At 40.7% G+C, this 18,205-nt stretch overlaps 1 protein-coding gene across 3 annotated transcripts in view; it reads left to right on the top strand.

Moving 5' to 3' along the window:
* fhip1b (FHF complex subunit HOOK interacting protein 1B) overlaps positions 1–18,205 on the top strand; it is a 32,648-nt gene extending 14,443 nt beyond the window's left edge. For 2 of the 3 annotated variants that reach the window (XM_013914158.1, XM_013914159.1), the window contains exons 5-12: positions 2,109–2,354; positions 2,527–2,694; positions 3,536–3,615; positions 4,074–4,243; positions 4,561–5,949; positions 6,358–6,536; positions 7,125–7,287; positions 7,800–9,326. In XM_013914158.1, the coding sequence (XP_013769612.1) occupies positions 2,109–2,354; positions 2,527–2,694; positions 3,536–3,615; positions 4,074–4,243; positions 4,561–5,949; positions 6,358–6,536; positions 7,125–7,287; positions 7,800–8,104 (2,700 nt within the window). In that variant the 3' untranslated portion in view covers positions 8,105–9,326. Of the gene's footprint in view, positions 1–2,108; positions 2,355–2,526; positions 2,695–3,535; positions 3,616–4,073; positions 4,244–4,560; positions 5,950–6,357; positions 6,537–7,124; positions 7,288–7,799; positions 9,327–18,112 lie in introns of those variants that run through there. The other variant, XM_005746238.1, reaches the window with a different exon arrangement.

Genomic DNA, 18,205 nt, shown 5'->3' with positions numbered 1-18,205 from the left:
CCGTTTCACTCTGAAAAAGGTGCTACGTTACGTCTTTCAATGTCTGGCATTAGCTTTGTCCTTTATATGTATCCTGGAACTCAAGTCCAATCAATATAACACAATATCTCTCTCAACAGCTCTCACGCTCAAGAATATTATGTTATGAAGTGTAATGACCGTGAATGGTTGCACAGCATGTCTATTATGTTAAGGTCAAGGACTGTCTCAAGCCGCTCTATACAGCACAGAAGTGGGAGATGAACACGGGGAGTGATAGAGATAGATAGGAGGAAGTGGCTGAGAAGGGTTGTGGGGTGGGGTGGAGGGGGGGTGTAGCTGGAGTGCGGTGACGCTCCTTTGTCCTCTGCTGTTTGTCGCTCGCACCTCTCGCCTTTTCATGGCTATAATAACTCACACCACAACAGCCAGCCCCCACGTGCTGTGTGTGTGTGTGTGTGTGTGTGTGTGTGTGTGTGTGTGTGTGTGTGTGTGTGTGTGTGTGTGCGTGTGTGCGCGCGCCCAGGCTGTCTAATTCTGATGGTGTGCGATAGTGGAAGGAGAAGGAGATGACTATGCACTCTGACAGACCGTTCATCCTTATCTACATCCTATCAACTGTGTCTCAACTCGAGGCTTCCTATTAAAAAAAACCCAGAAACTCACCCAACATCACATGTTTGCAGTTTTTAGGAGAAACTTTATTGTTTAGTGATAAAGAAGACAGCTTAAGAAAACTTGTGTGAAATGCGGTTTCCTTTCTGATGCAGTTCTCCCCCAGTGAGTTTAGAAGCACTCTTTAGTAATAACTGTTTGTTCTTTAAGCAGGAGACCTAAAAGAAAGATGAAAACAAAGGAAGGATATTTTATCATTTTTGAACTGTGATTTCTTTTTTCTGTTTGGAAACACAATCATAACTTGAAGGTGGAAAGTTTATTCCGCTTTGAAGTAAAACCTGTCTGCCTTGTTTTTGTCATTTCTTTTAGCTGCCACTAGATGTAATTAAAGAGCCATGTTATACTTAATGCAGTCTGAGGTGCATATTTAAAGCTATTAGTTTAATTTGCTTAACAGTTCTGCAATGGGAACATGTGTCTGCATACATTTGAATGTATGAACAAGAATTGGTCAGGATTTTAACTGAATCTGGTCCCAGAGCAATGTTTAAGCTTTCATACTGCATTATAAGAGCGAGTGCTGCGTGATGTCTGCATACAGCACTGTGGTCAGTAGTCTACCCCTGCCCCCCTCCCTCTCAGGTCTCTATACTCTGGTGCTAACTCAGCTATTTTCTGCTCATCTTCCTTCTAGCAGCTTCAGTCTGACCTAGTTACAGCTGAAAGATCCAGTGGAGGTGGCGTTAATGACCAATTGCTCCTCTCTGCCCGAGTCTGGCTATTTCCTGTCTGTGCATACTCACACGTATCATAATCAGCTTTGCTTTGACAGTTTTGGATCTAGTTCAACATTCTTAGACAACAGGAACAATTGTAGTCTTTCTCACGTTGTAAGCAGAGTACAGAGAACATCCCGTCTTTGCTCCCTCTCCCTCAGTGTCCGTGCACAGCTCTTTTTGAGGAAGTTTGCATCTGTTTTGTCAGCCTAACGGGTTCAGGTTTCTCCATCCTATATGTGCACGGCAGCAGCAATAAATATTGGATTTTCATAAAAGTCATCAGCTGTTATTAAAAGGCTAAGATACATGACGGGCTTTGAGCTAGACTGTGAATCCACTGTGTCTGCATGTGCTGGGAAGGCACTCGTTTAAACCTTTTTTTGGTAACAGTAGGACTCAGAGTACGGACCATCATGCTGCAATTATTTGAATTATGATGAAAATATTTAAAAACTGTTCATTTCAGCAGTTGAGATTTGCAGCAGACAGTAATAATAGCCGTTAGTCAGCACAGTCTTAATGGAAGGGGTTGGATGGGCTGTGACTTGGTGATATTTGTATGAAAATGCTGCTTATTTTCTCCATCATTAATTTGGTGTAGTTTGTAGCTCTTGTTTGTTACTTCCAAAAGTCAGAACTTTAAAAATAGACTCCTATTTGAGAGGTGCCACCTGCTGACTTCCTAGAGGTGACTCAGTCAGCAACATCTGTGACCTCTCTGCCTCTCCTCAGGTGTTGGCGACAGGCCTCAGCGCTCTTTATTCCTCTCTGCCGAGGAAGATAGAAGTTCGAGGAGATGACTGGCATGCCCTTCGGCGGGAGGACTGGATGGGCGTGTCGTCGCTCGTGCTCTTCATGAACTCGCTCGAGTTCTGCAACGCCGTGGTGCAGGTCGCCCATCCCCTGGTCCGCTCACAGCTTTTGGATTACCTTCACAACGGCTTCCTTGTACCTGTCATCGGCCCCGCCCTGCATAAGGTAGCAAAGGGGACTGTTTTTGTTAGAAAGGCTGCAGTTTCTTTAACAGCCGAGTTGGGGAGGGGGGGTGAACAAATTCCCTTAATGTTGCTTTTAACTGTGCACACATAACTATTATCATATTGCATATTTTTAGCAGTTTTGAGACGCCTTTAATTGTGTGTGTTTGCAGTCATCGGTGGATGAGATGATCGCCAGCACAGCCTACCTTGATCTTTTTCTGCGCAGTATAACGGAAACTTCCCTCCTCAAAACTTTCCTGCGCTTCATCCTGCTGCATCGCCATGACAATGACACCATCCTGGACACGCTGCTCACGCGCATTAGCAGCAATTCAAGGGTCCGTATATAAGTGTGTGTGTGTGTGTGTGTGTGTGTGTGCGTGCATATTTGTAAAGGAGCCCTGAGGCCCTCATTTGAACTCGACTGAGTGGGTGGTGAGTGGGTTTAAAGCAGAAACTGAGTAGGATACAGAATAAACCTGGAAACTGAAGCTCTTCATGTCTGCTGCAACAATTGAGGATTTTGTTACCAGTTATTTATAAGTGGTTAAATAAGCCTCAGCAAAATGTTTCAACATTATCTTAAATTCCCTCCAAATGCATAAATATCAGTCTTTTTGGAACAGCAGTGGTGTTAGGAAAAAAATCTATTAATTCACCTGAAGTATGACGGAAAAAAGAGAAACGATGGTTACCCCCAAATAGGAGTTAAAAAGGAATAGCGTTAAAACATCAGCACTGCTGACTAAAATTACTGGTGTTCACTGCTAAGAAAATAGTAAATTTTGCTGTTATAGAATTTTATTGGAGTCTAACCAATATTAGCTTCCAACATAAGGTATCAAAATGTACATTTCAACCACGTTATGAGTGTTGATGTTGCGTAGTGTGTTTACCAAAGGGACACAAATACCAACTTTTCCAAGTGGAGCAAAAAAGCGTAGAAAGGTAATCCAAAAAAACAGAAAACAAACAATATCAACCGATATATCACATTTTTAAATCCTAAAATTTTAAAATCCTATATCGTTTGGGTTCTGAAATTTATTCTGAGGCTTTTTTTGGAGGGGGGAATTCAAAAAAATATTTTTTATGAATCATCACAGTGTCCTACGTATGTGTATGTCCTCCTCAGAAAATGGTTGTTTTCTAAGCAGTTTCTTTCTGCTTGTTTTGCAGCTCTGCATGGTATCGTTAAGCCTCTTCAGGACTCTCCTGTCCTTGAATTGTGAAGACGTCATGCTACAGCTTGTACTCAGGTTTGTGTGCGCTTCAGAGCATTTTGCCAAATGTTATACTTTCAAAGGGCTTCTTCACACATCTAGTCATTTAGATTAAGTAAAGGTTATGACGCACAGTCACCATCTGTCAGCAGTTACCACGAGACGAAACAGACAAGGTTATTTCTGCCCATTTTTACAAAAATTTTATGAACTACCAATGGCTGTTTCTCCCATTTCCCATACTACTGTCAGAAGTTGCCAGTGACCCCCCCACCCGTTAACACATTACCTGCAGGCTGTGATTAGGGCATACTGTCTGTGTTTTAAGGTGGTTTGTCACAGCAAGATAAATATGGCAAATATTAAGAATGGAAATGTAGAATTAAAAATGACAACACAGTTTAAGCTTCCTGAATAGTAAGCTATATCCTGTGCATGTGGATTAACTTATCTAAAATTACTGAAGTTGCTTCTGTGTGTTCTCTCGCTCTCAGGTATCTCCTGCCATGTACTCACGTAATGCTGAGTCAGCGTCGTGCTATCAGGGAGACTGACTTATACGGAAAGTCAGCGGACAAGTTCCTGTCATTAATCCCAGAGTGCTGCCGGTTCAACACAGCTGCCTCCTCTGAGAGAGATGAGGATAATCCATTTTGGGGCAAAGGTGAGCTACACACTTGTGGAGAGTGAGCAGTTGACACTAATAGTTGTGGTTGTAAATGATATGAACTGCACTTGAAATACAATCTTTTACTGAGTGGAATACACTGTACACAATAGTTGTGCAGCTACTCTAGTCACTTACTTTACTTAAGACCTTTAGTTGTAGAGCCAGAGTAAATTTGCATGGAAAACTCTTGGTGTTAGGAATGTTATCGTATGTAAGTTGATTGTTTGCATACAGTGTCTGTATTAATCGGGATAGCAGATCCTGGCTCTACTCATGGTTTTCCTGTTTGCCCATATATTGTCATCCTGCAGTACTGAATAGTCCCAGCACAGAGTCTCCCGCCCCACCCAGACCCAGCACTCCATCCCGCTTGTCCTTCTTCATGAGACAGCAGAGCAGTGGAGGTGGATCAGGAGGTGGAGGTGCTCCTACCTCCTCTAGCATGGATCCACTGCAGTTCAGTTCTTCAAGCTCCCACCAGATGTCTCCTGATAGCCCGATGCACCATCAGCAGACCCACACAGATTGTCTGGACTGGGATTCAGGTTATCTGGAGTATCTTAAGGACGCTCGGAGGAGCATTGAGTTTTGCTCTTGGGCTTGTCGTGACTGGTCGGCACCATATGATGGCGAAAACCCATCCCCAAACACAGCCCCACCACCCCCACTTCCCCCTACCTCCAATGTCCCAATGACTATGTTCCCTGAGCACTTCTCTTTCCAGCAGGGAGGAAGTCATAACTCTTCTCCCGGTCAGCAAAGGGCGGCCATTGTGGCAGCAGCGCGGTCTGAATGGAGTAGCTCTGAGCGGGACAGCGGAGAGTGGGATGTTACGATTGGCAAAAACAGCTGCATCAGCCTAACGCCTCGCTCCAAGAAACGCAGCCTTCAGAGAGAGGAGCTGCCTCCCAAGCCTGTACCTCCTCTCGTACCTTCTTCGTCTTCAGCAACCGCTTTATCCACTTCTCATCCCATCTCCTCCCCAGCTCCTCACATCCCCTCATCTGCCATCACTGTTAGCTACCAGGCTATGTATAATGGAACAATGGTGCAGGGAGACGGGTGCTCAGACAGTCGTGATAGAGGACTGGAGGTGAAGAAAGTGAAGAGGGACTTGGATGATCAGCAGTATTTGGATGAAAACGCCAACCAAAATGGTTCCCTTGTTAACTGCCCCTCGCAAAGCTGCACTGCTCTCCCAAAGTCTATTTTTAGCAACAGTGACATCAGTGATGCACAATCTCTTTGTCCTAGCAAGATTTTTACTCCGACCTCCATTAACCAGTCAGCATCTGATACCAAACTGCTGTCAAGTGAAACCTTAAACCCACATGATGCATCCTCAGATCTTCCAGAAGCCAGTCAGCAGTCTGTAGAGAGTCTTATTGAGGAGCTGCTGGAGCAGGCGCCGGGAGACCCACAGCTGCCTGGCGATGCCAACGGTCAGGGCATTAGCATTGAGGCGTTCACACAGGAGCTGAGAGAACTGGAGGACCGGGTGAAAGAGCGCTGCAAAGCAGCCTGTCAGCTGGAGGAAATCGCCAGAGAGAGTCTGTCCACTGAGCGCCAGGAAGAAGAACAGCAGCTGTCATCAGCACTGGAGGGGAAGCTGACAGGTGACGTGAAGGCAGACGGGTCTGCGGTGGGCATCTGTAGTCCTGCCAGACCACTGAACCAACCTGTGTCCCAGCCATACACAGGTGAGACTCACGGATTTCTTTCATTGTTGCATCAGTTTGTGGATACGTCTATTGCTGTCATCATATCTTCATGCTCGCACTGCTGTATCAAATAAGTGGTTGGATGTGTAACAGGAATTGTATCACTGAGCTCTTGCTTTTGATAATTGCTAACAGCACAGCTGTTGAAGTTATGTGGTTGATGGTGTAATTACCACCTTTTTAATCAGCAACGTTTCTATCTGCAGTGTCAATTCCTCAAACTTAAGAACTCTTCTCGACTATATTTAAAGGATGGTGAAAGGATTTGCAACCATATAATCACAAGCAGTTAAAACCCACTTCTGAGAAGCAGTTACTCTTTCCTGCTGACAAGAGTTGAGCATTCTATCTTTCTATTCAATGATCCACCGCTCTTCCTCCGTGCAGGTCCATTCATGACAGTTCTGTTTGCCAAGCTGGAGAACATGCTCCAAAACTCGTTATACGTCAACATCCTGCTCACTGGCATTGTGGCCCAGCTGGCCTGCTATCCTCAGCCCCTCCTACGCTCCTTCCTGCTCAACACCAACATGGTCTTCCAGCCCAGTGTCAAGTCACTAATCCAGGTACGCTGCACTATGCAGAAGTTGTTTATAATGGTTTTTGGTGCCCTCTTTCCCCTTGTTCTGAAAATGGTAGAGAAAGTGAATAGTTTCTTTTTGTCATTGAAAGGATTACAGTTTTTGGGTGTCTGCCTTTAGGCATAGTTGTCCACTTCCAGCCCACCTTACTTCTGTGCACGCTCTGGTTCCAAAAGCATCAGGCCCACAGTGATATTTGCATCCAGTTTCTTTCCACATTCATTTTCTTTATTTTCAGATACTTGAATTCACTGCTGCAGTGGACATAAAAAAATACAATAAATGAATAAATATAACTGCAGTTTCAGTCGAGTGATCCATCCACACCAGCGAGCACATTCACAGAAAGTTCAACAGTTTCAGTTTTAGTGACTTCGTGGATTTTTCTCAAACCTCACACTCAAAGTGTCGCGTTTATTGAAGGCAATAGACTCTGTTCCTTTTATAAAACTTAAATTGTTAACTTCATGTGAATTTTAGTCTTGAGGGGATGACAAGCCTGAGAGAGGGGTTAACAACACCAAGCAAAGGTGATCAAAAAGTTTAAAAGTTTGTTTCCACAACTCTCCTCAGGTTTTAGGTTCTGTGAAGAACCGCATCGAGGCATTTGCCGCATCTCACGAGGACTTTCCTGCCATGCTGAGGAAAGCCCAGCAGTACTTGGTGGCCCGAAGCAAAGTGGACTGGAGCGACTCGCCGGCAGCAGTTCCTACTTTGCGCCGCTCTGATTCCCTTGGTGAGTATAGAAATAGGAAGAGCTACATTTACACATACAGGCGTGGCTTTGATGACTTTGGTCATAAATTTAGTGAGAAGTGTTAATCAAAGATAATTTACCAAAATCCAATGAACAAAGATGTTTAAAAATATTTTAAACACACTGCGAAATTCCAATAAAAGTACATTTGAATTGGAAAAATTTAGGATAAATTTAAAAAAAAGACAAAACTGTTAGAAAGCAGAAGAAGCGATTTATTGGTGCCGTAACATCTTACCATTAGTACTTTGTAAAAAAACAAACATACCTAACAGATTTGCTTCATGTTTAGAGGTTTTTGAGGGTTTTTTGTTTTTTGCTGTGCAGTGATTTGTTACCAAACTCCACATTAAAGGAGATAATCAGAACTATGGGCCCACTTGGTGACTTCTTTTCTATCTTTGAAAACGCCGGGAAAGCACAGAGATGTCAGAGCAGTCTCGCGTCACAGTTTTATTTCCCTGTTGTGAAACCGTGCCCTTCTCTTCCAGTGAAGAGTCGAAAGCCATCTCTCGGAGACCTGATTCTTCGTCACACAAACAGTCCAACACGGGCTCGGCACGCCGCTCAGCTCGCCCTCGCACACGTACGGGATGGCGGCCAATCACTGCACAGCGCTCTGTTCCGGGGCAGCGGAGGTGCGTCTGGCCTTGAGAAGCAAGCTGAAGCGCTGCGAGTAAAGAACGCCGTCTACTGCGCCGTTATCTTCTGCGAGTTCCTCAAGGAGCTGGCTGCCCTCACGCAGGAGCACGCCGTCTCTTTGCCCTTCCCGCACAGCCAGGAAGCAGAGGAGTAGAAGGTAAACTCAGACTCCTCAAACTTTAGCTTCACGTCTGTTGATTTAGGCTGTACACAAAGAAGAGATTGATGTAGGATTCTCCCATCAGGACACACGTGAGACTTTTCTGTCACTGAAATGGATCGTCTGCAACGAAGCAGACAAAAGAGGAAAACTGGGATTTTTTTATTACTAAAATTATTCTAGGATACCTATAGGACTGGAATCATTTTCCTCATCTGTACACTTATGATATTGTGCATATCGTGTATTATATTCACATCCTGTACACAGAAAATCTCGGTAAATACTTGAGATTCGGGAGCTTGTATATACACATGCCATTTCATGGTATAATACGACACAGTAAAGCCACAGATTAAAGAAGTAGGTGCACATATTGGTGCTAGTCAATACTTGTTATCTTTTGTTTTGAAAGGGTGCTTTCAGGCTGGCACAAAGAAGGTTTCCTCTTCAACAACAACAGAAAAAAACACCAAAAATTGTTTGGCAGGAAAAGATTGAAAGCGTGTGCGAGTCAGCCACTTACAAAGTAATCCCATCAGTTTGGTCATCTCCGTGCAGCTGGCTCATGTTTGCTTTCATCAGAGCTTTTGTCAAGGACGGACTAAGAGAAAAAGTTCACTTTAAAAAAACAGAAGCGTTCCCAAAAAACATGGGAGCTTTTTTAGGTTTATTTTAAAAAGGCTGCACTAAATGCTAGTCATCACTGAATGAGATGAAAACTGGAAAAACCTCCGTGTGGGAGAGCGCCACTTTGTCTCCTGTGAATCAGCACGACTACCATAATTGTACTGAGAAACTTGGGTAATTATTGCCTTTTTCTTTTAACGTTTTAAACATTTGTCTTCTGAATTTGCACCGTTTTATAGACATATCAGCAACATGTGGGAGCAGATGTGTCTGCCATTGTGTATGAGAGTTTATTTGAATGAATCACTCCTTTCCAAAAAGGTGACGCCAACTGTTCAGGCCATTAGCTAACCATTCACTGTTCGCCATTTAAAAAAAAATTAAATAAAAAAATTAAGCGGAGGAATCACGAAGACGGCAAGAGGATCATGGCCACTGGGGAAAAAAGTGGGCACATCTTTTTTTTTTTTCTTCTTCTTCTTATTTTCCAGAATTCAGACTTTTTCATCAGAATTACTTTTTTCCCAGAATTCTGATTTTAATCTCAGAATTCTGAGAAAAAAGTCCGAATCCTGACATTAAAGTCAAATAAATTTTTTCTCAGAATTCTGGAAAAGAAGAAAAAAAAAGATGTGCCCACTTTTTGTACCCCAGTGATCCTGATCCTCTTCCGTACTTGTACGTGTCGCATCCTTTGTGTGTCATTCAGTGTTTTTGAAAGACTCGAAATTCTGCACGATTTTTTATTTTTTTTAATTCCACCTGTGCGTTGGCATTATTTCCCTTATTTTGAATTTCATGACCCAGAATGTCATGAGGCGTTCATGACTTTTCTTGAAAAAGATTTTGTTTTCTTGGTGAGACAGGCCAAACCGAACACACAGCACATCTGGGAAAATAATATGCTGCTACTTTTTTTTTTTTTTTGAAACACTAACACCCATTTTAATGGTGAAATAGCTACTCTATCTTTTTCTTTCATTGGGTACCAAGTATAAATGTGCACGTGGAGGTGCTGATGCAAGTTGTGATCAGCTTTTCTTTAATTTATTGTGTTTTGAGGTTGAATGAAGTTGCAGCCACACAGTGTTAAAAGCTTTTGCCAAGACTTGATATTCACTGTTTTCCTTTGTAATGTGTTGCTAATTTGTTTTTGGGGTTTTTTTTGTTTTGTTTTTTTATAAAATGGTAAGTAGTCATTTTACAGCTCTGTAATATCTGTAGCAGTTTTCTGTAATGTTGCCAGAAACTGTAAAAACTGTAAAAATGTGCATTATTCTTAGGAGTGCTTTGTTAAATCATCTACCTGTGACCCAGCTTTCCAAGTAACATATTTGCACATACTAGCCATTCTCTCTCAACTCTTAGCAGTAGAGAAACTGCCTGCCACCCTGCAAAACGTCTAACATTTCTTTCCCATTACACCACTTTCACTTTCTGCAACAAGCTGAGACGTCCTCAGCTCGTCGAAGCCATAGCCGCGTTCGTCGTGCTCGTACGTGTGGGATTTCGTCCCGGCTGTGAGTCACTTTTCTACAGAATTTCTTAGATGCATTTCGTAATGACCCATAGTTTGTTTCTGGTTTTTTATTAATAGGTAAATAGTTTCTGCATGTCAGATAAGGCGAGGTTTTATGATAAACTAACAGTTAAGTAGTGTTTGGTTTGTGCAATAGTACTAAGCTTAAATTAGCTTCCATGCAGTAGGGTTTAGTGGTTAGTGAGTCGTGCACCTGCAGAGCTCGGCGATGACAGCGAGGTTTCACGCTGAATGTTTGCTCTGGGTAGAGAAATCTCTCTTGTACTTTACACACTGCCATCCGTCCATCCGCGTATCACCCAGTCTGCTGTACATGTGTTATCTGAAGAGCGAGGGAGAGGAAACAAAAAAACGAGAACAGAGGGCCTCATTCCTCATCAGGTTCCATGTCTTTTACACTCAAGATTGTGTTTTCTAACAAAACTATTTTTTACAAACAGCTCTGATAAAGATTGATGGTACTTGCTCTGTTTCTTAATGTCACTTCCAGTCACAGTTACAGTCATTAGTGTTCATGGTACACCAAAGACAATCGCTGATACCTGAAACTCACAATGTCTGTTTAAGCAATCGTAGACAGTTTGATGGTACATGGTCTGAACACTGTAATGAACCTTATCCATGAATCGCGCTTCTTTAGTCAACGTTTCACGCCCACAAAACGGTGCCAGTTAGAGTTTTTGTTTTTTAATGATTTCAAATTTTTAAGGCTCAGCCTAATTAACGAAAAGGGAGCTTCTCAGTAAGAACGTGGCATTAATAAATCTGTCTAATTAGGGATTGCAGTCTGTACTCGCGGTTAATCTTTTAATTTTATTTGATCTTTTTTTTAGTTCATTTGCAAGTATACAAAAACCAATGTGATGAAGTTTGTAATGTGGCGTTTTTATAAGGGGATTGTTTCCTACCAGGGCCTTTGACGTCTTCCTTGAAAGACTGTAAGCAGAAGTTTATTTAGAGCAGTGATTATATGTAAAACACACGTTGCACACAGGTAAATGAAAGGGAGTCTGGCAAATAGAATCAAGGCTTCATGGTGACTGTGATGATTTACTTAGCTTTATGGAAGTTGCTTTTCATACTCTGCTGGTTTTTAAAGAAAAATATATATATACATGAGCACTCCAATCGTTCACATAACAGGGGTCATGGACGGGGGCACAGGCCTTTTTTCCCTCTTATTCTTTTTCATTTTGGGAAATTGATTTTGACGCTTTCTGCTTTCAGCAGCTACCACGGCTGGATGCACAACATGTTTTTGTTCCTCTAGTGGCCATGGAGTAATCATGCTGTAACAAATCTGAAAAAAAAAGTTCCTGCTTAATTTGTTTAGCACAATGAACGATGGCCTTCCAAAACGTGTGAGCTCTTCATGAACGAGCATCTCAGCCAGTGTGAGCTGCAGCGTCTCAGCTCTGCTCAGACTCCAAACCTGCTTCCTTGGCCTGCTATTGTTGTTTTCAGACTCTGTTAACTGACAAATAAAAAAGGAGTTGTTGTAAACCCAAAGCTAAGCTCTGGAAGATTATGTTTGGCAGGTTTTGTTTGTTTTTACTTTTTTTTTCTGCTGTGTTTTAAACATTTTCTTGAACACTAAAATTGATCTGACAATTAAGTAAAAAATAACTTTTAAAATAAATTTCACTAAAATTGTTCTTTGAAAATTTTCCTGTGTTTTTGCTTAATTTTGAGCGTGTAATGTCTTTTGGGGTTTTTTTTGTTTGTTTGGTTTTTTTGTGAACGCAAACAGCAATCCAAAATGTTGAACTGCCACTCCTGTTTTTACATTGCGAGCTGCAGCGCCACCTGGAGAAAGTGGAGGGGTGGGACAGTAAACATCTCAAGGACTCATTTGCCGCTTCAAAATGTCCAATCTGTGCCATGTTTGATATTGATATCTTTTGTTATGATCTTGTTTCTTTCAAAGGCTTTGACCTTTCACCTCTGACATTTTCCCCTCTGTGATCTATGCAAAACATGCTCTGGTGTCTCTGGGTTGAAGCTGAGAGATGGTATGGATTGATTTTGATGTGTAAATACTGTTTATATATATATAAACAAAAAAAACAACGATAAGCAAGTGGGAGACGAATGTGAAATGATTAACGCTACAGAATGAAAATCATCTGAAAATCATGTCATGATGAATGTTGTCAGAAATATTTTTCTATATTTTGAAATCATTAGAGAAAAAGAGAACACAACTTGCAAAGTGGGAAAAGCTGTCAGAAGAACACTACAAAGGGAATGTTTTTATTAATTTATAAATTTTTTTTGCCTAGCAATACAACACTTGTCCTGGTGTCTTTTCTTTGGGTTTCTTTGAACGTCTTGGTAAAGGGACTCCAGCAGAGGAGATTTTCAGTTTAAAAATATCCTCGTTTTCTCATACTCCTGTTGAATCACATAAGATGTTGGCTCATGCTCCAGAAGAGGCAGCACCCAGTACTTGTGAGCACCAGCTCATCTTTCTGCTTGAGTAATGAGTTCAAAAACTATAAACATACAAAGTAACAGCACTTCCTGTCCTTTTAAAATCCATCCGTACTTGTGGAAACATGCAGATGAATTCATGGGCATACTGTGCCTGAGACAGACAACCCCTTCAAATAAAAATTGTGTGAGATGAGACATTCATGTCATAAAAGTAGAATGAAATATCAGAGTGTTAAATCTGATGCCTTGGTATGGCACTCTACTCTGCAAAAGTCTCAAGCCACCCCTCTTTTCTTTATCTTTTGTAAGGGAAATGGGGGCACTGATTTATTGAAACGTACATATAGTAGATGAGGAAAAACCCATTTGTACAATTCTTTTTCTTTCTTTTTTCTCAGGTATGTTTTTACTGCACTGGCAGTGTGTTTGGGATCATGCTGAAAATGATGCTATTTGGAAAGCTCTTAACATTGGATCAAAATCAGTACTGTTCTGTGTTTATAATTCATCTATTCTGACAAGATCTCCAACACCACTGGCTCAGATGGAGCCCCAAACCAATGACTGAGCCTCCAGTGTGTTTTAGACAGCTGCAGAAACTCACTGTCTGCCGACCTCCTGACCTCCTCTGTACATATTGATGACAATTTAAACGAAAGATTTGACACTGAGATTCATCGCTCCTCCAAACCCGATGAATGCTTAGTAAGTGGATCAACTGAAGGGCCAGATGTAGCTCTTAGGTCCTTATGTTAGGTTTTTACCATTTATTTTTTTTATGTGCCCCCCAATTTACTGTTCATCTGCAGATAGTTTCCAGGCTTGACACGTCTTCTTTTGACCCCCACATGCTCTGTTTTCTTACATTTTTTTTTTTAAGGACACACTGCACACTATGGCAAGATTTCCCAATTTTTTTATCTAGTAGCTCTTTGGAAAGGACCATGTTGATTCAAAATACTAATTAATGGCTGTCAAACTGTGTTTCTGGCATTTTTATTTTTTTATTATTTGTAAAAATGGGAACAAATGATGTTTTGTGACAAGCTGCCAGGAAAAAATTGCCTAAAGATACAATTTTAAAATTGGTTCATTGTCTGTTATGAGAAGACACAGCAGTGGTTCATCCCTTGAGTTAAGCATGAATGAATCATAGGTCAGTGACTTTATAATAAAAAAACAAACACAAAGAAAAAAAAATGCGCTCCTCTGAAAATTGTCAGGTACGAGTTTGGTGTGAACATAAAAACTGCAACAAACGCTGACTTCTTTGGAAGCACAATATAAAGAACTGAAGGGTGACTCAAGACTTTTGCACAGTATTGTAATTTGGTGAAAGGAGGAGGCAGCTACTAGAAGCCCCCCGCAGCTTAACAAAAAATGTGATGGAAACTTTGGTTTTTCAGGCTGACTCACAGTAATTATTTGCCTAAAATGGCCATTTTACTCACTGCATTTCCTGTTCATCTGTGTGAATGTTCTTAGAACATTGGTTCTGATTGTCCTTTTTTTGCTCATCCAATGTTCCAGTAACCAGTAACACCAACACTCATTTTTTCATGAGGAAAAACTACACACAAGTTAAAAATTAGCTAAAGTAAGTAACTATTTGGCATTTCCTTAAAATTCTGTCGGGATACATTGAGACCAAGCCACCTAATGACTAGCAGGCATTTCCACACTGCACAAATACTGTTTATTTTTTAACTATATGTTTTAAGATTGGATATCTCTGTGTCAAAGTCTTACTTGCTCTGTTGGTAGAGTTTAGAGCTCTGTTAGTTGAGTTATTATAAATGATTTGCGATAGACTTCTAACAATAATGTTTTTAATACACAAGTATAAAATATGGGATAGAAATGAAGAAAAGCATTCTGTGTTCCTGCTTTAATCTAAGGATGTTTTGCTTTTCTCTCTTTGTAAAATTTAGATATATTGGGTTTGCCCTTCTGGTCAGACAAAATGAGCATTCTGCAGTCGTCACTATATAAATGTACCACGCAGCCCTAACTTTGAAGAATTTATATCTGAATTTCTTGAATAACTAAAGTAAAAATGTGAATTTCAGGAATGTGAGTTGAATTTGAATTAACTTGAATAACTGTATGTAACACTGTTACCTCACAGTAAGGTGGTTTCTGGTTTGAACCTCCTGGTCATGTTCTTCCTTTGCCCATGTGGACAACTCCGGGTAATCGGGCTTCCTCCCACAGTCCAAAGACATGACTGTCGGGTTAACTGGTGTGTATGTAGAGATGTGTTTCACTGTGTTGTCCCTGTGCTAGGTTAGCCTTCTTCCACTGGTCAGAAAAGACATTTGGAGACATTACAGCACAGTGTTTGAACTTGATTGATCAACTAATAATAATATTTGTCCCCAATCACCACAGAGAATATAAATGGCTCATGTTTCGGGGGGTGGGGACTCACTGACCCTAGAAATCAATGTTTCATGTAGATAGTTAAGTAAATCTCTAACGATAGCTTGAAAACTTCCATGGGTTTTCATCATAAAGCTACATGACATAAATATGTGGTGGTCCCTGAAGCAACGTACTGTGTGGTTTGAGTTAATAGATTTACTCTGACTCGCTGCATTTTCTAAAACACACATCTTCGGTTCAAGTAAAGCATAAAGTACACAGTCTGAACACCAAGACAAATGTCAAATGTGGATCCACACAATTTGAAGTCTGCACAAAGAGGGAACTGGAGTTGGCTTGGCTGTGTCCTAGCAACAGCAAACAAGAGGGAAAATGGCACAGAGGGAGGGCTGGAGGCTGATTGTATGAGGAGTACAGGGATGTAGTCGAGAAGAGTGGAGCGGTGGAGCAGAGCCGGTACCTGACTACAGGTAAGACATTGCAGGGTTTGATGTTTTTTGTTTTCTTCCCCTACAGATGTATTTCATATACCTATTTTCTAGTACAATTTCAATGTTTTGTTAGTTTATTTTATTTGAAAGTGTTGGTGTTAATTTTCATTATTCACTTTTTTGACATATCATGAATCCTTTGATTACATGTAAAGTTCAGTTTTTAATTTTGTTTTTATGTTTTTGTTATTTTAATAATACTACAAGGTTTCCTATTGACTTTTCCTTACATGGCCTGACATTCAAAACATGAGCAACTGGACTCCCTCATCTATAATTTACTTTGGTAATGTGAGCACAACCTTTGGCGACTTGTGCCAGTCCTACCAGAGATGGGACTACCACAGTTCCTCCTGTCACTTATCCCCAACATAGATAAAGTTACTGGCAATGATGGTGGAAACATTCATCGCTTGTTTTTGAAGGACTATGTCCAGGTAAAAGTTTGGGTTCAGTGATTCGTTTTGCTGCTTACAATGTTTTGCAGTATTAAAGTAACAAATTGTAAGTGCTGTGGATTTCATTATTTTTAATTGCTAATATTAAAAAAATGTAAATTGCAGATAGCAGACTTGTTACTGAAATACTTAATTCGTACAGCTGATACAAATGCCACAGGCTAATACAAAAAGTAAAATAAATGCAGTCAGCAATAAATATATTTCTCTCGACTGTTTTTTATGGATCTGTGTTGGTTGAATACCCCAAATCCTTTTCTCTACATACCCAAACAAAAGCATAACCATAGAGCTTGCTTTACTTATGATTTGTGTACAACTTTTGGGAGCTCGGCTTCAGTTTAGGTAAAAGGAAGTTATAGGACGTTAGATTGCCCATAACTAGTAAAGACGAGCTTCATTCACTTCTATGACCTTTGCTATGGTAATTAATTTTTCCCACCAATGTTAAACTACTACCTGTCCCCAAATAAAGCATTTGGTTAGAGTAACTGTAGTTCTCTGGAAATATTACCCGGTACTCAATTGCTCTCACCAAGAGGCACTTCCCATAGTGAGATATGGAGTGAGGTTTGAAATAAAACTGCACGTAACTCACATTAAGTAGGGTATCACGGTGCTCGTATCAAGCTAAAGCTAGTTTCCTAGCTGTAGCTAAAAACACTTTGTATTTATTTTGTACTGAATCGAATTTAGGTGACTTCTGAAGTATTATCATAATTGAACATTTGACATATTGTGGGTAATGCAATAAACTACTTTCAATTCTTTTCCTTATTTTCAATAATATACATGATCTCACTGAACAGAACAGTATAGCACAGTAATTTACTTTTACTGTAACATCAAATAGGCCTAAAAACAACAGTCACTGTCTATTTCATGCTTCATAAGCTTAAAGTCAAAAGTACACTTCAAAAACTTTTGAGGAGAAAGTTTGAAGTAGAATATCTTGTTGAAGCTACTTGTTGAATTGTGACTGTTGTTGTTTCCACATCTGACAGAAAGGTGGGATATAAATTTCTTTATGTTTGCCCTGCATAAGTGCTTCTGTTGATTTTGTGATGGCTCACCGTGGTTATCACAATACAGCACACAGAGGATCGACATCTTTCACTGCTGCTTCTCTACATCGCTTTGTACAGCTCATGAATAAAATATCAAAGCAAGATCAATTCGCAGGGACTGGGGAGTTGAGAAGTACTGTTGTGTTGACACACTGGCTGTCTCCTTACCTCCCACTCTCGCCCTCACTCTGGATGCTTCTGGCTGTCTGCTGCTATTTGAAATGCTAATAGATTTCTCGACACTGAACTCAAAACTTTTCTTCCTTGCCTTAGCTAGTTCTTTCTACCCACAGCCTCAGCTCTCTTATGGCCTCTCTTCATATCTGTATCACCTTTCCATAAGCAGCTGTTTACTCAGAAGCACTTCACAAGCAAGCATGCACGGAGCGAAAGTCACCTCTGCCAGACTAAATTGGTGTGTGACTGATTCATGATTTCTGTCTGTCATACACTTACGCATTACGGAAATCATGCCTAATGACAGATAATTTCATGGGAGTGAGGTGTTTTGTAACTGGATGCCATTATCCCAATTTTAGTGCAGATGGATGACTGAATATGCTGCATGTTGCTGCTCCAATACAACAAAACTAGTTAAAACACAAGAGTTTCAAATCTCATTTGAAATTATACTTAGCTATTCTTAGCATGGCAGTTTATTAGATTGCAATCATACTTGTTACAGGTATTATTTATTAGGTCACAGGACTAATATTTTAAGCTACTTTTAAACGAGTATAAAATTGTGCATAAACTCAATGCAGTAGATGACCAGCGCTTAATTTTAGGTTCAAAATAAAATCCCAACATTAAAAAGAAAACTTTGAAGTATGTACAAAAACTTATGACTCACTCCTAAAGTCATGCTGAAGTAAATCGGTTGGTTTTGATAAATGCTTCGGAAATGTATGCACCAGAACTTTACAGTGGTGTTGTGCTCCGAGTGAAGCTGATCTTTTTTTTTTTTCTGTATTTATCTCTCTGTCATTCTGAAGGAACTAAATACTGGAGAAGTACAAATCCATCAATCCATAATGTTGGGAACATCTTTGGGCAGCACTCCCACCTCTCCTATCCCAGGCCACTGT

Source organism: Pundamilia nyererei, unplaced genomic scaffold (genome assembly GCF_000239375.1).
Source record: "Pundamilia nyererei isolate P.nyererei 1_Seehausen unplaced genomic scaffold, PunNye1.0 scaffold00175, whole genome shotgun sequence".
NCBI classification, from domain to species: Eukaryota; Metazoa; Chordata; class Actinopteri; order Cichliformes; family Cichlidae; genus Pundamilia; species Pundamilia nyererei.
This window is presented reverse-complemented; position numbering and strand designations above follow the sequence as displayed.